The 21,527-nt window shown below is 34.7% G+C and overlaps 1 protein-coding gene across 1 annotated transcript in view; it reads right to left on the bottom strand.

The window, feature by feature from the left end:
- HMCN1 (hemicentin 1) overlaps window positions 1-21,527 on the bottom strand; it is a 521,707-nt gene that overhangs the window by 229,049 nt on the left and 271,131 nt on the right. The window contains exons 23-30 of the mRNA XM_032606174.1: window positions 20,820-20,947; window positions 18,719-18,991; window positions 17,639-17,734; window positions 14,896-15,090; window positions 13,819-13,949; window positions 13,506-13,653; window positions 11,430-11,556; window positions 8,903-9,057 (exon numbers count right to left, since the gene is read on the bottom strand). Of these exons, the coding sequence (XP_032462065.1) occupies window positions 8,903-9,057; window positions 11,430-11,556; window positions 13,506-13,653; window positions 13,819-13,949; window positions 14,896-15,090; window positions 17,639-17,734; window positions 18,719-18,991; window positions 20,820-20,947 (1,253 nt within the window). The remainder of the gene's footprint in view (window positions 1-8,902; window positions 9,058-11,429; window positions 11,557-13,505; window positions 13,654-13,818; window positions 13,950-14,895; window positions 15,091-17,638; window positions 17,735-18,718; window positions 18,992-20,819; window positions 20,948-21,527) is intronic.

Genomic DNA, 21,527 nt, shown 5'->3' with positions numbered 1-21,527 from the left:
TTGATAATTAGTTGCCTGTTTTGTCAAAACAATCTTCATCACTGTCCTTTTGGGTTTCAGATTTCAGTAAAAGCAGAAAGTCAGTTTTCATTTCAGGGGTTCATTTAAGCCCAATAGATCATATTACAGTAACTAAGAAAGTCGTGTTTAACAAACAAAGCAAAACAAAATAAATCCCACTTAAAGTAAATACAATAAGTTTGAAATGAGGCCAAGGGAGCAAAAATGTCAGATGAGGTACAACTGCATGCCCTTTCCCCAGGAAATACAAAAGGCCTAAGTGCTTTCAGATCCAGCTACTGGTAATAGCTGTGGAGTCTTTAACTTTTGCTTCTTCTTACTTTTTTTTTTTTTTAATTTGGAACCGCCACAGAGAGTTCATTCACTCAATTATACTCATCTAATTGGCTACATGTGTATCTTTCATAATTCAGTAACCACATGTCTGGCCTCTCACACCACATGAGGACTCTGCTGCTGGAAAAACACCACCACTGACTCAAGCTCTGCTACATGCTCTGAACACGATCATTCCAGGATTGTGCTATCACTGCAATAACTTAAAATAAATTAAATGGCATGTGCCTGAATTTGAGTGCTTTAATTTTTTAAAATAAACTTTTATTTTAGAAGAGAATGTTTTTCTTATGTTTGGACTAGGGTTATGGGTTTTGGAAGCACGATCACGGAGTACCACTCTCATCAGTCATATCAAGGGTACACGCTATCAACACAGCTTATCACTGATTATGTTGACCTTGACCACCTGGTTGAGGTAGATTTTGCTAGGTTCCTCCACTGTAAAGTTACTCTCTTTTGCCCTTTTGAAAAGAATCACTCTTCCCAGCCCATATATATGAGGGGGAGAGCTATTCTACTTCCTCGAGAAGGGAATACCTACATAATTTATCATCTGGAATTCTTCTGTATGAGAGATTAGTCTCTCTTCCCCAATTTATTTCTTTATATCAACATGCACTCATGGAGATTCATTTTATACTTTGGGTATAATCCAATACTACATTATTTATTTTATTGTTCAAATTGTTCCAGTTATGGCCTTTGGGAGCTATTCCAACCGGCCCTATGTCCCTTTGACATACTCACATCATATTATTTTAGTATTTTCTTATTTTCTGGCCCTACTACATGCTCCAGGCTCATCTTTATACTCTCTGCCCCAGCCTTAGAATTAACTATTTCTCCTAGAAGCTCTGGTTCTTTTTAGTGGAAAAGAATATTAGAAAACAGTATCTAGATCTGAGTGGAATTCATTAATGTTTTCTGATAATTGTTCTTAGAACTAGTTCATAGTGACAAACATTGATATACATAATTTTTTCCTCACACATAAATGAAGGCAAGATCTACTATACAGGCATACTTCCTTTTACTGTGCTGTGCCGACACTGTATTTTTCACAAACTGAAGGTCTGTGGCAGGTCTGCACTGAGCAAGTCTATTGGCACTATTTTCCAACAGCATTGGCTCACCTCCCGTCTTTGTCACATTTTGGTATTTCTATCAATATTTCAAACTTTTTCATTATTATTATATTTGCTGTGGAGATCTATGATCAGAGATTTTATTTTATTTTTTTTAGTGATCATGATGGATTCTTTAATAAAAATATCACATCTTTTTTTTTTAACATCTTTATTAGAGTATAATTGCTGTACAATAGTGTGTTAGTTTCTGCTTTATAACAAAGTAAATCAGCTATACATATACATATATCCCCCTATCTCTTCCCTCTTATGTCTCCCTCCCTCCCACCCTCCCTATCCCACCCCTCTAGGTGGTCACAAAGCACCGAGTTGATCTCCCTGTGCTATGCAGCTGCTTCCCATTAGCTATTTTACATTTGATAGTGTACATATGTCCATGCCACTCTCTCACTTTGTCTCATCTTACCCTTCCCCCTGCCTGTGTCCTCAAGTCCATTCTCTGGGAGGTCTGCGTCTTTATTCCCATCTTGCCCCTAGGCTCTTCATCACCTTTTTTTTTTTTTAGATTCCATATATATGTGTTAGCATACAGTATTTGTCTTTCTCTTTCTGACTTACTTCACTCTGTATGACAGACTCTAGGTCCATCCACCTCACTGCAAATAACTCAATTTTGTTTATTTTTATGGCTGAGTAATATTCCATTGTATATATGTGCCACATCCTATGTATCCATTCATCTGTTGATGGGCACTTAGGTTGCTTCCATGTCCTGGCTATTGTAAATAGAGCTGCAATGAACATTGTGGTACATGACTCTTTTTGAATTATGGTTTTCTCAGGCTATATGCCCAGTAGTGGGATTGCTGGGTCGTATGGTAGTTCTATTTTTAGTTTTTTAAGGAACCTCCATGCTGTTCTCCATAGTGGCTGTATCAATTTACATTCCCACCAACAATGCAAGAGGGTTCCCTTTTCTCCACACCCTCTCCAGCATTTATTGTTTGTAGATTTTTTGATGATGGCCATTCTGACTGGTGTGAGATGATATCTCATTGTAGTTTTGATCTGCATTTCTCTAATGATTAATGATGTTGAGCATTCTTTCATGTGTTTGTTGGCAATCTGTATATCTGATCAGAGATTTTAATGTTACTACTATGACTTGCTAGAGGCTCAGATGATGGTTAGTATTTTTTAGCAATAAAGTATTTTTAAATTAAGGTGTGTACTTTTTTTAGACATAATGCTTTTGTACATTTAATAGGCTATAGTATAGTGTAAACATAACTTTTATTTGCACTGGGAAACCAAAAAAAATTTGTGTGACTCGCTTTATTGCAATATTTGCTTTATTGTGGTGGTCTGGAACAGAACCTGCAATATCTCAGAGGTATGCCTGTATTGTGAGGTAAATTTGATGGTGGAATAATTTTTCTATAAGGTGGTTTACTATATAAATCAGGGCAGCCAATTATGGCCCACAGGCCAGGCATCAAGATGCTGAACTAAGCACAGTTTTTGCATTTTTAAATGACTGGAAAAAATCAAAATAATGATAATATTTTGTGACATGTAAAAATTATATGAAATTCAAACTTCAGCACCTATTAAGTTTTATTGGAATATGGTCATGCTCATTTGTTTATGTACTGTCTATGGCTACTTTCACTTCTACAATGGCAGAGTTAAATTGTTGCAATAAATACCAAACGTGGTGTTCTCACTGCTTCTCACTGTTGCTCAGCTCACCATAAATTTCAGTGACACAATTATAAGCCAACAGCATTTCAAGTACCATAAATATCACCATACCGTGATATTTCACTTTACTTTTATTACCAGTGCATACTCCCCATGTCAAAACACACAAAAGAAAGAAAAGTAAGCTTTAAAACGTGACATTTTTAAAGCACAGAACAGTGTGGATTATTTTGTTATTAGGTTCAATGGCAAAGCACTGAGTTTATTTTTGAATAATACTATAGCTGTTTTGAAAAAATACAGTGTACACTAACTCTATTAGCCTAAGCACTCATCACAATATATCCCATTCAAAGAAAAACAACCGATAAATTAATATAAAATGGAATGTCTCATTAGGCAGAATTTCTTCACAAAGATAAAAAGTCAAAATGAGGCTACCATCTAAGTTTCTGAGTGGCTCATTTGTTAGCCAAGGAAGGAGAGCCATTTACCAACAGTGATTTAATTAAATCAAGAATGACTGCATTAGCAAACAATTATGCCTAAACTAATCAATTTGTTTAAGATGATCAGCCTTTCCATAAGAAAAACTGCTTGAAGAGTTGAGAAAACTGACAATATCAATAGTCTTTTTTTTTTTTAAAGGCAACTTTTCTGAACAGTATTCTTGGCTCTTGACAAATTGACAGATGTTATTACTGATACTGCTTAGCTGTCTTTTATTTGAGGAGTCAATGCCATGGTGAAGAAACTGAAGAATTAGTCTCTAAGAATAGTCTGCATGGAACAACTACAGACAAAAATATTTTCAAAGAAGTTGAAAAAGCACTAATTTATTACAACCTGAAGTGGAATCTGCTAAGATGTGCTACAACTGATAGTGATAAAAATACGTGTGGGGCAGAAAAAGGTTTAGAGAAATTTACAAATTTTACATTTTGAATTTATTAAAATGTAAACTTCTAAAAGTCTATCGTTATTCCTTGTACTATTCATCAGCACTTGTGTAAAATGTTCATGTGTTATTGAATGGGGTCCATGGGGTATTTTACTTGCTCTTATGGACTTAAATATCATCAGTTCCATGAATTTTTGTCAGAAGTAGAAGGTGAATATAATGACTTGTTCTACCTTATAGCAGCTTAATGTCTTAATGGTGGTAAAGTTACATTTTAACTTTTGGAGCTTAGGACTGAGACTGAATTTTTTCTGAATGAGAATTGTCCTCAAACACTATTATTGAGTACTGAATGATTTTGGAATTTAGTTTTGCCATAAACTTGACAATGTTTCTTAATAAATTCAACCTAAACTTACCAGATAAAACCAGCACTTGAATGCAAAATCTATACTGTTAGTACTCATTCTGTTGTTTTAATCACAAGTAATGTCAAGCTCCACTAACACATTTTCCATGCTGTCAAACAAAACTCAGATCTTGATTCCCCTACAAATTTGCAGTGAATATATTTTCTGAGCTCAACTTTCAGTTTCAACAATGTTTGTCAAACCTTGATGCAAATGCAAATGAAATTTCCACATTTTAAGTTCTTTTATCTCTGAAAACAAGGGCCTTCCATCTAACCTTCAATTGGAATTGATTAATTGGGAGTAGAATGGCAGGCCAAAAGTCAAATATCAAGAGAATATAACAGAATTCTGCAAATGCCTTTCAAGTAATGAATATGATCAATTAAGATCTTATGTTTGTGAAATGATATTAGTATTTGACAGTATCTACAGTATCTGCATGAAAAGACATTTTCAAAAATGAAATACATAAAATCTCATTACATACCAGTATTAACAGATGAACATCTGCATTTAATTTTGGTGACAGGAATCATTAACTTTGAACTCTAATTAAGTAAAATGTTATCCCTCCAAAAGAAATCCATTCTCATTAGTAGACTTGTATTACAACAAATTTTACAATTTTTAAAATTACAAGAAAAATAGAATATCATGAATAAACAATTGGTAGACATTCCTTTCTATTTTGTTATGTAAGTACCTACATAATGTCCTTGATTTTGCCTCACAGTCTGCAAAGCCTAAAATATTTACCAACTTGCCCTTTATAAAAAAGGTATGTCAAGTCCTGCTATAGATAATTAATTAATTTCAATTCAAGCCACCATTTTGAAATCTTAAGAAAGAACATTTTACTCAGACTTTAAATTTTGATTTGAGCCTATTGATGGAATCTGGAAACGTACATCAAATTTTTAGCTGAAATTGTCTAAATAAACTGGCTAGCCTAATTAGTTGGATGATACATTAATGAAGTCAAGAACAGATGGGAACTCTACCTAATGCACTGTGGTAACCTAAATGGGAGGGAAGTCCAGAAGGGAGGGGATATCTGTAGATGTATGGCTGATTCATTTTGTTGTGCAGTGGTGGCTAACACAACATTGTAAAACAACCATACTCCAATAAAAACTAATAAAAATAAACAAATTAAATTAAATTAAAAAAATGAAGTCAAGAACATAGGTTCAAACAACGCCTTACCCTCCATGAATACTTTACAAAGGAATATCACTTGTATTGAACAGAGTTCATTTTAAAGGTTTGTATTTATGAAATTGAGAAACAAATTACTCAAAGAACATTTCCAGCTGAAAGCAGAACAATAAACCATCTACTGTTTAAATCTGCCAGATAAATAGTTCTTCCTGTTTCAATTTAATTCATATATACTTTTATGAGACCTGTACTTCTGTTTGAGGAGGGGTGTTACAGGTAAATGTTATGAACCCACTGCACATTAAAATGTACCATGTATATACACTCAAAGACTTTTACACCATTTGGGGAAACTCTCAGACCTCTGAAACTTATGCACGGACTGCAGGTTAAAAATCTTTGCCTCAGAACTACTAGCTATGAATCTGCAGTCTCCCCATAGGTCATTAAAAGCTCTTTATTTCCTTTTTTTTCACATTCATTCCCCACCCCCCATTTCCCCTCCATCTCTTTTATTTTTCATCATATTTTGTCTCCATTTCTTCCCTAATTCAGGCACAATGTGCATTTCTGCCTTTCAGATGCATCGGACCCACCTGCTTTTTCCTCATGTTAGTATGTAAATAAAGAAAATGAATGAATAAACTGCATTATGAACCACATTCTCAACCTGAAATCTATATAAATATTTCTCACAGTTAGCCCAAGTATGGCATCTGTTTCATTTATTCTTAGGAATAAAAGCATTTTCACAAGTGAAATAAAATAAGCTTAAGATTACCCACTCAGAGGTGCAGACAAGCTTGCTAGAGAGGAAGTGGCATTATTTCCTGAATTACTGAATACTTAAAACTTCACAGTGTTACAGTGCCTTTCATCTCAGACAATCTAAGAAGGTTTAATCATTACAAAGCCCTCTCTTCTCGGTGCCTTAGGGCATCATACCAAATGAACAAGAAAATCTGAAATGAAAGAACTCAACTCCTATGGAAATAGGAGTCTTATTGAATCACCAAAATGTATTCATCACATTCTTTGGCAACAATACAACAATGTAGAGAAAACTATTCGACAGCTTAGGGGAAATATTGCACCTATTGTTTAAAAGGTTGGTTCTGGTAGGAGGCCAATGGTAGCAATAACACTTTTGTTTCACTTGGATGCCTGTACAGCTAATCTTTCAGTAACATGACTGTTTTTTGGAGTACATGTCTGTTCACGACTGATTTCTTCCACAGGCTTCTATTTGTAGAAAGAAATGATTTAAAAGCCTGCATTAAATAAAATTTCTTTGATTCAGGAAAGCTATTTGAACTTTATATAAAGACAACTAACATTAAAAAAGGGAAATTTGCAATTCAGTGAAGTTATATAGAAATCAAGCCAGATTCTACATATATTTCAAGTTGTAAGACAATACAATCACTAAGTAGATAATAATAAATGAATAATATTCATTGAACTTTTACTGTAAGCTGGGAAATATAAAGTATCTAGCAATTGATCCTCACAATAATATTATTAAGTAGGTACTATTATTGTCCCCATTTTATAGATGAGACCGAAGCTCAGAGGGGTCAGGCAATTTGTCCAAAGTTGCAAAGTTAGTAAGTGGCAGAAGCTGGGTCTGAACCCAAGTCCACTTACCTCAGAAGCCCAAGTTCCTTTTTTAATTTTTATTGGGGTACAGTTGATTTACAATGTTGTGTTAGTTTCAGGTGTACAGCAAAGTGAATCTGTTATACATATACATATATCCACTCTTTCTGGTTTGTTTTTTTTTTTTAGATTCTTTTCCCATATAGGCCATTACAGAGTACTGAGTAGAGTTCCCTGTGCTATACAGCGGGGTCTCATTAGTTATCTATTTTATACATAGTAGCGTGTATGTGTCAGTCCCGGTCTCCCAATTTATCCTCCCACCACCTCCCCACCTAACCTCTGGTAACCCTAAGTTTGTTTTCTACATCCGTGACTCAAACCATCACCGTCCAACAGAATTATAATTAAGACCACATATATAATTTAAAATTTTCTAGTAGCCACATTAAAAAGTAGGAAAATAATACATTTTACTTAGTCCAATATATCTAAAATATCATCATTTCAGATGTAATCAATGTAAAATTATTACTTAGGTATCTTACATTATATTTCCATATTAAGTCTTTGATATCTGGTGTGTATTTTATACTTACAGCTTGTCTCAATTTGGACTAGCCACATTTCCAATGCTCAACAGTCATGTGTGGCTGGTGCCTACCATACTGAACAGTGTGTCACTAGACAATTCATTCACTGAGCAAGTATTTCTTGAGAGCTACTGTGTATCAGACATTAAAGTGGAGAACATGCAAAACAAGGCCCTGCTTTTATGAAGTGTAGCTTCCTTTGAGAGAAATAGCAAATAAGTAAATAAACCCATAAGTAAGCAACTACACTATCAGACAGTGATCCGTGCTATAAAGAAAACTAGGACAACGTAATAGAGAGTGATGACGTGATTGGTTTGGTTTGGGAAGATCCTACAAGGAAGTGACATTCCTGAGGTATCTAAACTTTCCTTGAGTGTCAAACGCTATACAAAGCAGAAGACAGTGCAGGAAGTAGAGCCACAATAAGCATGACTGGCCTAATGAGTCCTATTCCTTTCTATCATGCAATTCTTTGTGCCTGCAACCTAATGTTCAAGTGCCTTCCTATGGCTCCTGGCATAAAAAATAAATGACTTTGGCAGTCACCTTCCTCAGGGGATATTGAGAATTTAATGAAATGAGGGCTACATACCTCTGATGGGGACTTAACTGAGAGAAAATAGCAGCACAGCCTAAAACATTTAAAATATTACCATGTGGTCTGAATAAAGGCCAAGATGCAATGAAAATAGAATAATTGAGTTGTTCTCATACCATCATCTTCATTCTATTTCATGCATCTCTACTCTTTTTAGAGCTTTTTAAAAACCCCTTTAGGGATACAGACATTTGATTTATGTTACACTAACAAATCAGGGCATAACTTGACCTTTTAAGTGAGGTCATATGAAAATCACTAGACCCCTTGAAGAAATCCATACTTAATGATAAAATACATTAAAATTGGATGCAATGTTCTAGCCTAAAACACATGAAAATAGGCTTTTTCTTTTAAAGTAAGTAGCATTCCAAATTACTTATATTGAATCAAAGAGCAGTTAACAGTAGAGCAAACCCTGATTTTTAATGTATAATGAGAACTGATCATAACAGTAAAAAGCATAAGAACGTCACACTTACTATAGATAGTCAGTTTTATATCCTTGGCTTGTTTGCCAGCTGCATTAGACACAGTACACTGGTAGCGTCCCTTGTCACTTCTTCGTGCATTCTTTAAATGTAAAATTTGTCCTTTGTCTAGAAGTTCAATATTAGAGTCTCCCAAAAATAAAGGCCTAGAAAAAGTAAAATTTTATTCCATGGGCCCATTTTTGTTATCCTAAATGTTTTCTCTTTTATTAACCATAAAAAAAATCATTAAATCATATGAATTTAAAAATATGAATCAAAGTTGAATATTTTAGTATGAATCTAAAAATATACAACGATATGATTAAGTACTTCTGTTCAGAAGAACAGAATTATTAAACCACTTTACTAATGAAAGTAGATAATTATCACTTTGAGACAAAACTTCACTTAAACTTAAATTAAATGAATAATATTAAATTATTAAATTGAACTTCATTTCAAACTTAAATTGTTGAATAATATCAATACAAAACTTTATTTCTTTCATTCATCCCCCCACTTTTTTTTTTTGGTTTACAAAGCCAAAATTTCTACCATCATTCAGAAAAGAAAAACTAAGTGTACAGGAGCTTCAAGCTAAGCAATATTATTTGTAAACTAATATTATAACACCTGGAAAAATATTTACAATAGAATGAATGGTTATTACTTACTAAAGACAATGATCATGTCAATTTTCCTAAAAAGTAGATATTGTAATAAATATAAATGCTTTTATAATCATAAATACTGAAAGATATTTACCCCAAAGGCAGCTCATATATATTTGTCAAGGAAGTCTTCTTCTACTATACGGAGTCATTTACTAACTACTATAAAATGCTTACTTTATGTTTGGCAGCAGCTTTATTTAATACTTAAAACATCATGGTAATTAAAGTCTATGATATCTTAAGAGTCATGCCTTTAAAATCCATTGATCTTCTTTCAAGAAGACCCATAGCCAGTTTTTAAAAAGCTGCAGTGAACTAGCCCCATGATAAATAGATGCACTGCTATATTAATAAGCCACCAATCAGACTACAAGGTTAAATGGAAACACATTTAATTTTCTGTGGTAGCATCCCATACTATTCCTTGGTATGACTCTTAAGTTCTCTAAAGCTAAGAGAATAAAGTACCTTACTTTAATGCATTTTAACTGTTTAAAGAAGTGGAATACTTGATAATGCTACTCAAATTGAAGTAACTTTAAAACTTTCACTGATTGTTAGTTATGCAAGTAACACAAAAATTGAAACAAACAAAAAACCATTATAATAAGAAAAGGTCTCCTTGTATAACCCCTAATGTGAGTCTTTTCTCTAGACTTCCTACGATTGTCAGTTTAGTTTGTGTTCTTCCACGTGTTTTTCTAAACATTTTTCACCCATAAATGTATTGCTAGAGGAATCTAAAGTTGTTATACATAAATGGTATTGTATTATTGTTCTACTTTTCACTTGACAATAGCTATGGAGATAGTTTTGGTACATACAGCCTGATTTTGCTCTTTTGAATTGCTGTCCAGTGTTTCATAATAAGACAATGCCATACGTCATCTATCCTCTCTCCCAATGTCAAGCTTTAAGCAGTTTTCACTTTTCTGCTTTCACAGTGTTTCAGGGAGTATTCAGGGAGTCAAGCCTTCCTGCAGAACAGATGACCGGCTTCCCTGTCCTAGACACCAGAAGTGTCATTGCTACATTATAGCATATGAGCATTTAAATTTTAATAGATAATCAACAAATTGCCTTTCAGAGTACTAATTTACATTGTCCCATCAGAGTCCTATATCCTGATTTCCCATACTCTAAGCCAACACTTGATATTTTTCGAACCTCTACTTTTTCTTGCCAAACTAACCTATGAAAAACAAAATCATATTATTTTGCTTACCTTCTCCAAATTATTGAAGGTAAGCATCTTTTAATATATTTATTGATTAACTATATAACTTCTTAATTCCCTGTTTATACCCTCCACACATTTTTCTATGTTGTTTGTCTTTCTTATTGACATATAAAAAGTTTTTACACAATCCTTTATTTTATACACTGAAAACCTTTACTCTTTGCTATTTAGGTCTTAGACAGCTGCTTTCAGAAATTATAATAATACACAAGGGCTAAGAGAAACATCTAATTGCTCTTTTGTGGTTGTTCCTTTTTGACCATATATTAAACTAGCTTAAGCATGCATCTTGCTGTCATAAGCAAGTTTTCCTTTTTAATAATTCAAACAATTCCATGTAAAGACAAGATTATCTCTGTACTTGGATCTTGCATTTTTCATTCTTAGCCCTTAGTGTATATTTAGTGCATAATAAATGTGAGTTCCTCTGTGTCTCTGAAATAAATTCCCAGCATTTATGAAGTCCTACAATTCATAAATCTGAGACCATTTTTGAACAATATTGTTTTTCCTTCATGTTCATTTAATAATATTCTATGTGGTAAGATAATTAAGAGGGGGAAAATCCACATCTATTTCTAAACAATTGGATCCTTGTAACAAATACGGAAGAGGTACTCACTTGCCATCTTTGAACCAGTGAATAATGGGAAAGGGAGTGCCTTTGACTTGGCATTCAAGGGTGGTATCCTGGTTGAGGACAACTGAGACTTCACTTGGGGAGCTGGTACCTATTATGGTGGGTGGGACTTGAACAAAGACATTTTATCATTAAAATCTATGACTTAGCAAAAAGAGCGGGGAGTGAGAGAAGATAATGATTTCTATAATATTTCAACAAGATCTTAATGTTAAAAGTAAAATACCATAAAATAATCCCTTTCATATCACATCTGCAGACCCAGATGTCAAATTTAAACACAGGAACACGTTCATGAAAGATCTGATAGCAAGACAATTACTTGGAAGAATTATAGTAGTAAAGAACTCATTTTGAGGAGTATTAAATCAATGTACAAAAGGAGTTTAGAATATAAATGAGCAGTCAAGCTCATATACTGAAATTTACTACTGCTATACGTTTTTAGATAATGAATGACATAGTCAATGACAATCTTATAATGTTTAAATTCTACCATAGTACTGTTTGAAATATATTACCCTTGTCTCTTTTAAAGGGCTGCTATGCTAAAATTGTAAATGAGATATAATGTGAAAAGATTGTACTAGTTTTTATTCTCGGAATTATAAAGCATATTAAAGAGCTCCCATAAACTTCCCTGGTCTTTGAATCCTCCCCCTTTATATCACACGACGGTGCTTGATCTTAATCTTCAGAGCAATGATCAGCCATTAAAGGGTTTCAATAAGGGAGGGCTGTGATCAAATTTGTTTTAAGACCACACTGGCTTCTGAATGAAGATCGGATTCCAGTGGCAAATAATGGATGAAGGGGAGTAGTTAGGAGGTTATTACATTAATTCAGCTTATAAATTATAATTAACATGGAATTAAGAAGCAGATTTAACAGGAGGTAGACAGATTTACAGAGTCAGGGAGAGGGAGGTAGGAAGAATGAGTATCAGGTTGTGTCAGAAGCAAGTGGATGGATGGAGGTGCTGGTCACTATGATGGGGGGGGTCACTGAATGTGACCAGAACAGGCATTTACTGAGACCTTTCAGTTTTCTATGCCACTGAGATATTCAAGCCAAGATATTGTAGAGGAGAGCAGATATATCACCTGAGAGCTCAGGGAAGAAGTCTGAGTTGGAGATAAAAATGTGGGAGTCATCAGTGCACAGACAGCAGTCAAAGTCATGAGAGTAAATGAGTGCCAAGAGAAATAATGCCAATGAGACTAATGATAGAAAAGATCACTTGTTTTTATAACCTATACTTAAATATAATAATGGTAATTTTAGCAGAGGAAATTCAAAGTACTTCCAGCTTTGAGAAGACTTGAGAGAGAACTTTTATGTTTTAGCAGTTTACGAACGGTAATTCTAATGCAGCGTCATTCCCAGACCTCACTTCCACTCCAGACTTACAAATCATACGCCCTTTCGATGAGCAAAACATTGAAAAGGAAGGAAGTCATTTTATCACAAAGTAAGCTTTAGTAAGCAAATATAATCTCACGAACTAAACTTATAAAAATTTTATGATTATGATCAAAACATTTTAAATCCCAATTTATTACAGCTGCTACCCATTCTCAGCATTCTCCCCACTTAATCAGAATCAGGGCTGAGATTGTTTAGTTATAGGAATTAATTAGAATGCAGGGGAGGGTGAATTTACTACCTTCTTCAGTTCAAGTACAACCTAGCAGCTTTAGGAGATGTTGGCAACATGAATGAATTTTACTGTGCATCATCCTGTATAGTTACTTCCCAAAGAATTTCCTGACCACATCATTAGAGAAACTAACAAGAGCAGTAATTTAGTATTTTCTGTACAAGACAGTACCAAGTACCCACAGACATCGCTATATGATAATAACAAATACCTATAAACTTTCTATATCACATGGTTCTGATTAACCAATATTAAAGACAAAAATAATAATAGAATAAAATGAATGATATTTCTCCTATCAATTTATTTTTCATCTCTTTACTCTTTAATACAGTTAATGCTGTCCTATATAAGAAATGCATCTGAATTGCAGTTTTTTAAAAGAATGTTTTCCTTACCTAGCACATCGATGTTAAAATACTTTTGAGAAGTGCCTGCAGTATTAATTGCTTTGCAGGAGTATCTTCCTGCATCCTCTGGAGTGGCTTTGAAGAGCTTTAATATCTTCCCATTGCTCACAATCTGAATAGTGCTGCTTTCAGTCACCTTTTAAGGCCAAAAGGGTCAGTGTTATTTCCAATCCTAATAAAAATGCATAATTAAAATTTGAAGTAAAATTTTTATACTATTATTAATAAGAAAGTCACATTTGAATGATTTACTTCAGAGGGAGAGGCAAGGACCTATACATATTTGGATGTCTCCATTTACCTGGACGTCATCTTTATACCACATAATGATGGGAGATGGAGTACCTTCAACTTCACAAATGAGACTGGTCAGCTGGTTGACCAACACGGACACATTTGTTACTTGCTCTTTATCTTTAACTACTGGAGGAACTGCAAAAAGTGAGAAGTTGTAGTTAGATAGTTTTAAATAAATATTATATACAAAGTTTCTTTACAAAGGACTTTAGAAAGCAAATTCTGAGATACCTGATAGCTAGAAAGGCTGGTCATACTTAAGACAGCTTTTATTATCAAATGAAGAGTCTTGACCACTATAAGTAACTCATTGAATTTTTACTTTAATTATTTTAGAGTTTTGAATTAAGGATAAATTTAAGGGAGATCCTATTTATTTCACATACCACTCAAAATGCAAACTGCTAGAGTCTCAAGTTATGTGAGACTACTTTGCTGATGAGAATTAATATTGCCCAGTGTTTCTGGAAGCCAATATCCATCAAATTTCAAAATGCACATATCCTTTGACGTGCAAAGTGCCATATATACATGACTTAGAATAGTAAACAACTGGTACCAAATGCTCATCATTACTAGAAGAAGGTTAAGTAAATCATGGTATGGTGGGATGTTAGGTAGGCATAAATAAGAGTTAGGAATATTGAATAATCCCCAGGATAGAGTGTTTAATGAAATAGGCAAGGTGTGGAGTAATGTATATAATGGTCTACTATAAATGCTTTTTGTATGTAAAAAAAAGAGGATGAAATATATATTCATATTTCTTCATTTTTGCATAAAAATATCTCTGGGGAAATACATACATACACACATATACCTAACAGCTTTCCTTGCCCATAGGGAGGATAAGTAGCTCAGGTCCAGGGGACTTTTGACTATGTATCTTTTTCTACCATTTGAACTTTCAGTGATAAAAAATTAATCAATAAATGCAGTTAGACCACTACTTTTCTGGTTGATAACACGTCTATTCACATAAATATTAAATAACACTAGACTGAAAGAATAACGTATATAAAAGAATCTGAAAATGCCACATATTCAGTTACACGATTTTAGCATTTCTATCTGTATTTACCATGGACTTTGAGGTTATATTTTCTTTCTGTGGTTCCCGCTTCATTGACTGCCACACAAATGTACTCCCCATTGTCATATGGCGTAACGGAAGCAATAACCAACAATGTGCCATCTTCTAATATAGAAATACCAGGATCTCTGGCTGTCAGCTCTCTACCATTCCACAACCATTTGATGGTTGGTTTGGGGGTACCTAAATAAGAAATTAAAGCTTTGTGATATTTTACAACAAAATTAGAAGTCACTATTAAATATCAAATATCTTGAGGAGAAATAAAATTTGTTATGATTATAACATGTACCCTTAGGTACTATGCTTCTTTGAAGATATTGCTCCTGGCATGGGATTTCGACGAGATTATGGTATTTAATGCCTCTAATTCCTGATCAGTGTTAAAAGATATATGGTCTGTAGTGTAGAATTTGATTAAAGTTGTTTTTATCAAGACATTCAGATGACAGTAAGCAAAGCAAAACATTTTCTTGAGTGAGTTTATGGTGCTAGTGGGGGGAAAAACTATATTAATTAAATGGACTAGAAATGGAGAGAGTTTTTGGATGAAAATAAAGGAAGAGCAAAAATAAGATACTATCAGGGGAATATACATGAAGATTGCTCAGAGTACATAAATGATGTACAGAAATGATGCTTCATAAGTCACATTTTAAACAGGCCTGATAGAGCAGAGATGAGGAACGTCTACTATCCACACATCTTCTGGGGATCCCATTCTGTTAAACAGAGGGCAATAGATTAATTCTTGACTTTTTATACTGAAAAGAAAGCTGAGAAAGCAGTGAGCAGAACTGCTTTCCTCAATTTATTTATGACCAAGAGAGTGAATGGAACTTACATAACTCGTGAATGAAAGTGATAAAAACCATCTTAAAATGCATAATGGAGCCAAAAGGACGTACTTGAAATAGACAAACAGTAAACTCTATAATAAGAATGTATTTATTTAGCAAGCAATGTGCCAGGCACTATTCTAAGTACTTTCACATTTTACTTAATCCCTATAAAAATAAAAAAAGCACATTCAATAAAATTAATATAATTGTATAAGACATGGCTAATAATCTTATATTAAAGCATAATAAAAATATTAAAGAATGGTCATATATCTAAGTACAAAAGAATGGCAGGAATACATAGAACGTGTCATTTAGGTTAAACTCAAATTGAGTTAAGGAATTATAAAAATGACTGTGATTGACTATGAATGACTATGAACTAATAAAATGACTATACTTATGGGAAAAAATAAAACAAAAATATTCGCCTATTTCATCATCCTCATAGTAAGACGCTGACTGATGAGCAAGAGAAGAGAAAACTGATGGACTGCAGTTGTTCGTGTTGTCAAGGAAAAAAGGGGATTATAATCATTTCCCTACATCTTACTCATTCTTTTATGTGGTTCTCAAACTTCTCAATTAATATTTGTTAAGTTGATAAATGAAAAAGTAAATGAACAAGCAAAAGAAAGAAACTGTGTTCTATTTTATTTCTAAATGGTAGAACAACCATGGTCAAGATGAAATTCATGGCAAATAAAATGAAAAGGCATCTAGCTATTTTAAATGAACTCAAGAATTCTATCCCCGATGAGAATAGAGTACTAGGAAGAGGTGGTATTTCAAAATGGAAAAGGGAAGTCCAAGCCAGCTTGGGAGTCAGGGATTCAGCGGAGAGTACTGAGCAATAGTGCCACTGGCAGGGCTCCATCAGTAGTAAGCACCCACAGAACTCAGCTGAACTTAAACCTTTCTCAAGGATCCTTCTCCAGGCCTTGCCTCCCTCCCCACTGGCTCCAGGAATAGTTACTGACAATTCTTTAGATATCTGAAAATCTTGTTAAAGTTATCTTTCTTTTAATGCTGTTAAGAGAGGCAAAATCTTGCTACAGTAACAGAGACAGCCTTAAGGACCTTCAACTGCCACTGTCTCCAGGGACAAGAGAGTCAAGAGTTACATGTGGGAGCACTAATGCTACCAGTGGCATGGAGCCCTCCAGGAGGTCACGGAAAGAATACTGCTTGGTCTTTGCCAGAACTGCTACAGACTCATTTGAGTCATTGCAGATGAACGCATATGCGAAAGAAAGGATGTTCTTAACCATCTATTGGGCATCCAGAGTAAGGTGATAGTGACAGTGCCTTTTTCACATCCTCTAGAGGAGAGAGAATAACAATCTCCTGCCAGGAAACATGGTGGGATAGAAAACCCAGAAATTCAGGGAGAGAAGGAGTCTGGACAAGCATCAGAGAGCCAAGTTACAACCTGGCTCCAGAATTACCAGTAGAGGATAAATCTAGAAAGAGGTTTTTAGAAAAGAAGTATCTAGAACAAACAAGGGGATTGCCCTAATTTATACCCCTGACTGAGATAAATATGCAAAGTTTGAATAGCCCTATCTGTCACGTTTTAAAGAGAATTCTTGTCAAAAATACAATGAACTACAAGAAGTAACAGGAAGAAGCATGGACGACCTGGAAAACATGCTAGATAAGGCAAGTTTGAAACAACAGAAGGTATTTCCAGTGAAGGAAATAAAACACCTGGGAGGGAAAAATACCTATTCAACCTAGTTGTTATTTGGAAGAGGGATTAGTTTCCATTATGCCCAAATGTTATAACGAGGAATGACAAGTAGAATTTTATGATGTTTGGGGTTCAATATAGAATTCTGGAAGAATACAACATTATGCCAATGCCCATGTGTCCGAGTATTCCACACCTTTTGCAGGACATGGAAATGCAATGCGTTGACTGGCCACTCTTTCTTGGAATGGAGTGTTATATGGAGGCTCCAGATCTTCCAGCGTAGGTGGTTCTGTTAGAAAAAGAAATGCATTATCACAGGCTTTCCTTGGGCAATATCGAACTCTTCTGAGGCTAAGTATGACACCTGCTTCTCTATTCCTACCTTGGCAATGGTATTCTCTCTGACAGGAGTGCTTTTTCTCCTGATTGGACATGGCTGGTTCCCGCCAGTCAACAAGATTTCACTATAAATATTACCTCCTCAGAGAAGTCCTACATGACAATTCAGTCTAAAGTAGCCAACTGCTGGGAGCATCACCCTATTTTAATTTTCTACACAGCATGTCTCACGATCTGTATTTCTTGCTTGCTTGCTTGCTTTCTGCCTACTTACAGAACCGCTCACAAGAGCAGGTGTTTTACCTTTGTCACTATTTCCTCCTCACTGCCCAGATCATGACAGACGCCTGTCAGGAACTTGATAAACACCTGTTGCTTGAAGGAATAAAGATTCATCTTTTTTTTTTCCTGGCCGTGACACGTGGCCTGTAGGTTCTTAGTTCCCTGACCAGAGATCGAACCCATGCCCCCCTGCAGTGGAAGCTTGGAGCTATAACCACTGGACCACCAGGGAAGTCCCCAAGCATTAATATTTAAACCCTCAAAATAAGGCCTACATCATTACAGGGAACAGTGGACCTCGATTTCTAGGGATTAATATTGAGTGCAAATTACCACTATGAGGTAAATCCTACTCCAACCCACTCTGCCCACAATTTCTTCCAAACCAAAAGTAGCGGGTGGGGCACTTATCTAGGATTGTTTCCACTGTCTACATCATCCAGGGCAACTCTATTTCCAAAGGTAAACAGTTTTGTAATGTATAGTTTCATTTCTTTCTGGAATCATTCTCCTTTCAAAGTTAACTAGAGAGTCATAAAAGTTATAGAGAAATCTTCTGAAAGTGATCCAAGACCATCCAAGACTATATATTCTGTATAGACTCCAGGGTTTTTCCCCCACTGTACAAATATTTTCCTAGGCCAAAAATCACCTTGGACATGTAGCGTTATCTCCGTCTCATCACTGCCTGCTATGTTAGTAGCGACACATGTATATATGCCAGCATCGGAGAGCACAGCTTGGTCGATGCTGAATGTTCCATCTGGATGACTAATATGCTGCAGTCCATCAACCAAAATGGCGCTTCCACCTGTAAACCAGGTGATTACAGGAAGAGGCGTCCCTTGAGCACTGCATGGGATGTCCACTCTTTGACCAACTTGGACCTTCATAATTGTAGGTCCACGCTGTATCTTTGGAGGCACTGGAAACAACAACTGAGTATTAATAATCCAAGTTTTTAAAAATTCCTCCTTTTCTCACTTTAAACGAGAGCTCCTCACCAAGAGGCAGCATAAGAAAGTGGAATAATCTCAGGATTTGGATCCAGGCTCAGGCCACTTAACTAGCTGTGTGATCTAGGGCAATTCAGTAAATTTCCTGAGGCCTGTTTCCTTGATAATCCAGGCAAAATAACCTTTTAAATACCAATACACTGCAAGGATTATGGGAAATAATGAATATAAAACTCCTCATTCCAAACTCGAGGAAAAGGAAGCATTTAATGATGTCAGATTTCTTATAATATGTAAATAACTTAAGGTTTAAAGCCCTCTTAAATGGCAATCCAGTTAATTTCTATCATCTAAGTGAGCAAAACAAAAAGCATTTCTCTCCATGTATTCTTAGTTTTTGTTCTCTTTGTGGAAGGTTTAGCCAGACAGTACGAAATATTTCTAATAAAAGCTTTGGTTAATTTCAGAGAAGAAACTCAAGATAAAGCCTCTATTATTTCCCTTTATCTACATTCCTTCAGAAATTTAAATGAGATAATTTATCAAAACACTGGCAAGTAGTATTGCGTTCCACATACAAGCATTATGAACTATAGAATCAAGTTGACTCATAAGAATATGATTAGAATTTATGTACTTTACTTCCCTAACAAACCCCATTCCTCTGTCCTTTTGTTAAAACTTAATGTTTAACCAGTATATTCTAAAGGTTTTCCCTTACAGCAAACTTTTAAGTTTGATAGTACAGGCATACTTTATTTTATTTTATTGTACTTTGGTTCACTGCACTTCACAGATATCGCAATTTTTACAAATTGAAGTTTTACGGCAACCCTGCATTGTCAAATGACGGTTAGCATTTTTTAGCTATAAAGTATTTTTAAATTAAGGTATGTACATTATTTTAAAAGACAGAATGCTATTGCACACTTAATGGACTACAGTACAGTGTAAGCATAACTTTTATAGGCACTGGGAAACCAAAACATTTGTGTGACTGACTTTATTGCCATATTTGCCTTATTGAGATGGTCTGGAACTAAAACAGTAATATCTCCAAGATATGCCTGTATTATTATCATCATTTTACGAAAGAGAAAATTAAATATAGAAGAGGGGAGGCAATATGCCTAATGCTAGTAAATGACAGAACTCTCATTGGATTTCATATCCCACAGTCAAGAGGACACTACTGCAGTGACTGATCTGAGAGTGAAATCAGGTCAAAACTATTTGAGAAAATTTCTTCTGATATTTGAATGCGTGGCTTACAGTATGCGCTCACTAAGCATGTGTTGAATGAATGAGTAATTATCAATAGATAGACTATGGCAAACTGAGAGAAGAAAGCAGACTACCTAGAGAGTTTTAAAGTAGTTAAAGAATCCCAGGAGCAGAATGTTTTCAGTGGCTGAGCTCTATAAACATTGAAAATGACCATTTATATGCTATTAAGTTCTTCCTTAGGCATTCACATTCACTTCAACAAAAAGCCACCGGTCTAAACACATTTTCTTTTTTTATGGTGTATCAACATATTAAGTGACTGCAGACATCTAGTAAAATTGAGATCCAAAATTTTAATACTGTGCATCTGAGGAAAAAGGGGAGAGTTCTTGACAGATGGCAGATAAAGATTTCAGAGTAAATGAAAGAAAATCACAAGTCTCAGATTTTAGAAAATTTTTCTATAATTACTCTCTATACAATTTGAGGTTAATTATCAAAGAAACTGGGACAATAGGTCTCCCTGTGGCCAGTATATGCCATAGCATACGCCTTCATTTCAAAACTCACCATGGACATTTAATTTAACAGACTGAGTCACGTTCCCAGCAATATTTGTGGCAACGCAAAGATACATCCCACTATCTGAAACGCGGGTCTCAGTGATCTTCATTGAACCAGAAGGAAGGAACGTGTGTCTAAAAGAAAGAAACCAGACAGTAGACCATAAAGTATGAGGATTTAAATATCCGCTATGCAGCTACAATTCAATGTGAAACTACTACTCTGCAAGCTCTTTTTCAAACCATTCTCCCATCTATAATGTCATTTCTACACACCTTAAAAGTCAGGAATTTTCATAATTATCGAAATTGTCTTGTGTATTCTGTATGATGTTCTTACAAACACCAGATCAGTTTTCTTTTACATTTAAATCTAATGTAAGGGCCTGACATCGTCAAATAATTGTACATCTCTCTGCTTTGCTAAGTTGCAACTTTACAAAGCAAGTGTATATTTTAATAAACTTTAAATATACTCTGAACACATTATTGCTTTTTTCTACAATGCTTCATTTAAAAGTTTAGTATCCTAAAATAAAGGCAAAAAAAGGTATATATGCAATTCTCAGATATATACTGAATATATTCCTCTTATATAGTTAGGTAAACCAGATCTACATATAAAAATGTTATTATGTTAATTGTGCTAAAATAGCTTTAACAGGGAGGGGGTCAAATAGACCCACTTACTATCAAGATTTCTTATAAGCTAAGA

Source organism: Phocoena sinus, chromosome 1, assembly GCF_008692025.1.
Source record: "Phocoena sinus isolate mPhoSin1 chromosome 1, mPhoSin1.pri, whole genome shotgun sequence".
NCBI lineage: Eukaryota > Metazoa > Chordata > Mammalia > Artiodactyla > Phocoenidae > Phocoena > Phocoena sinus.
This window is presented reverse-complemented; position numbering and strand designations above follow the sequence as displayed.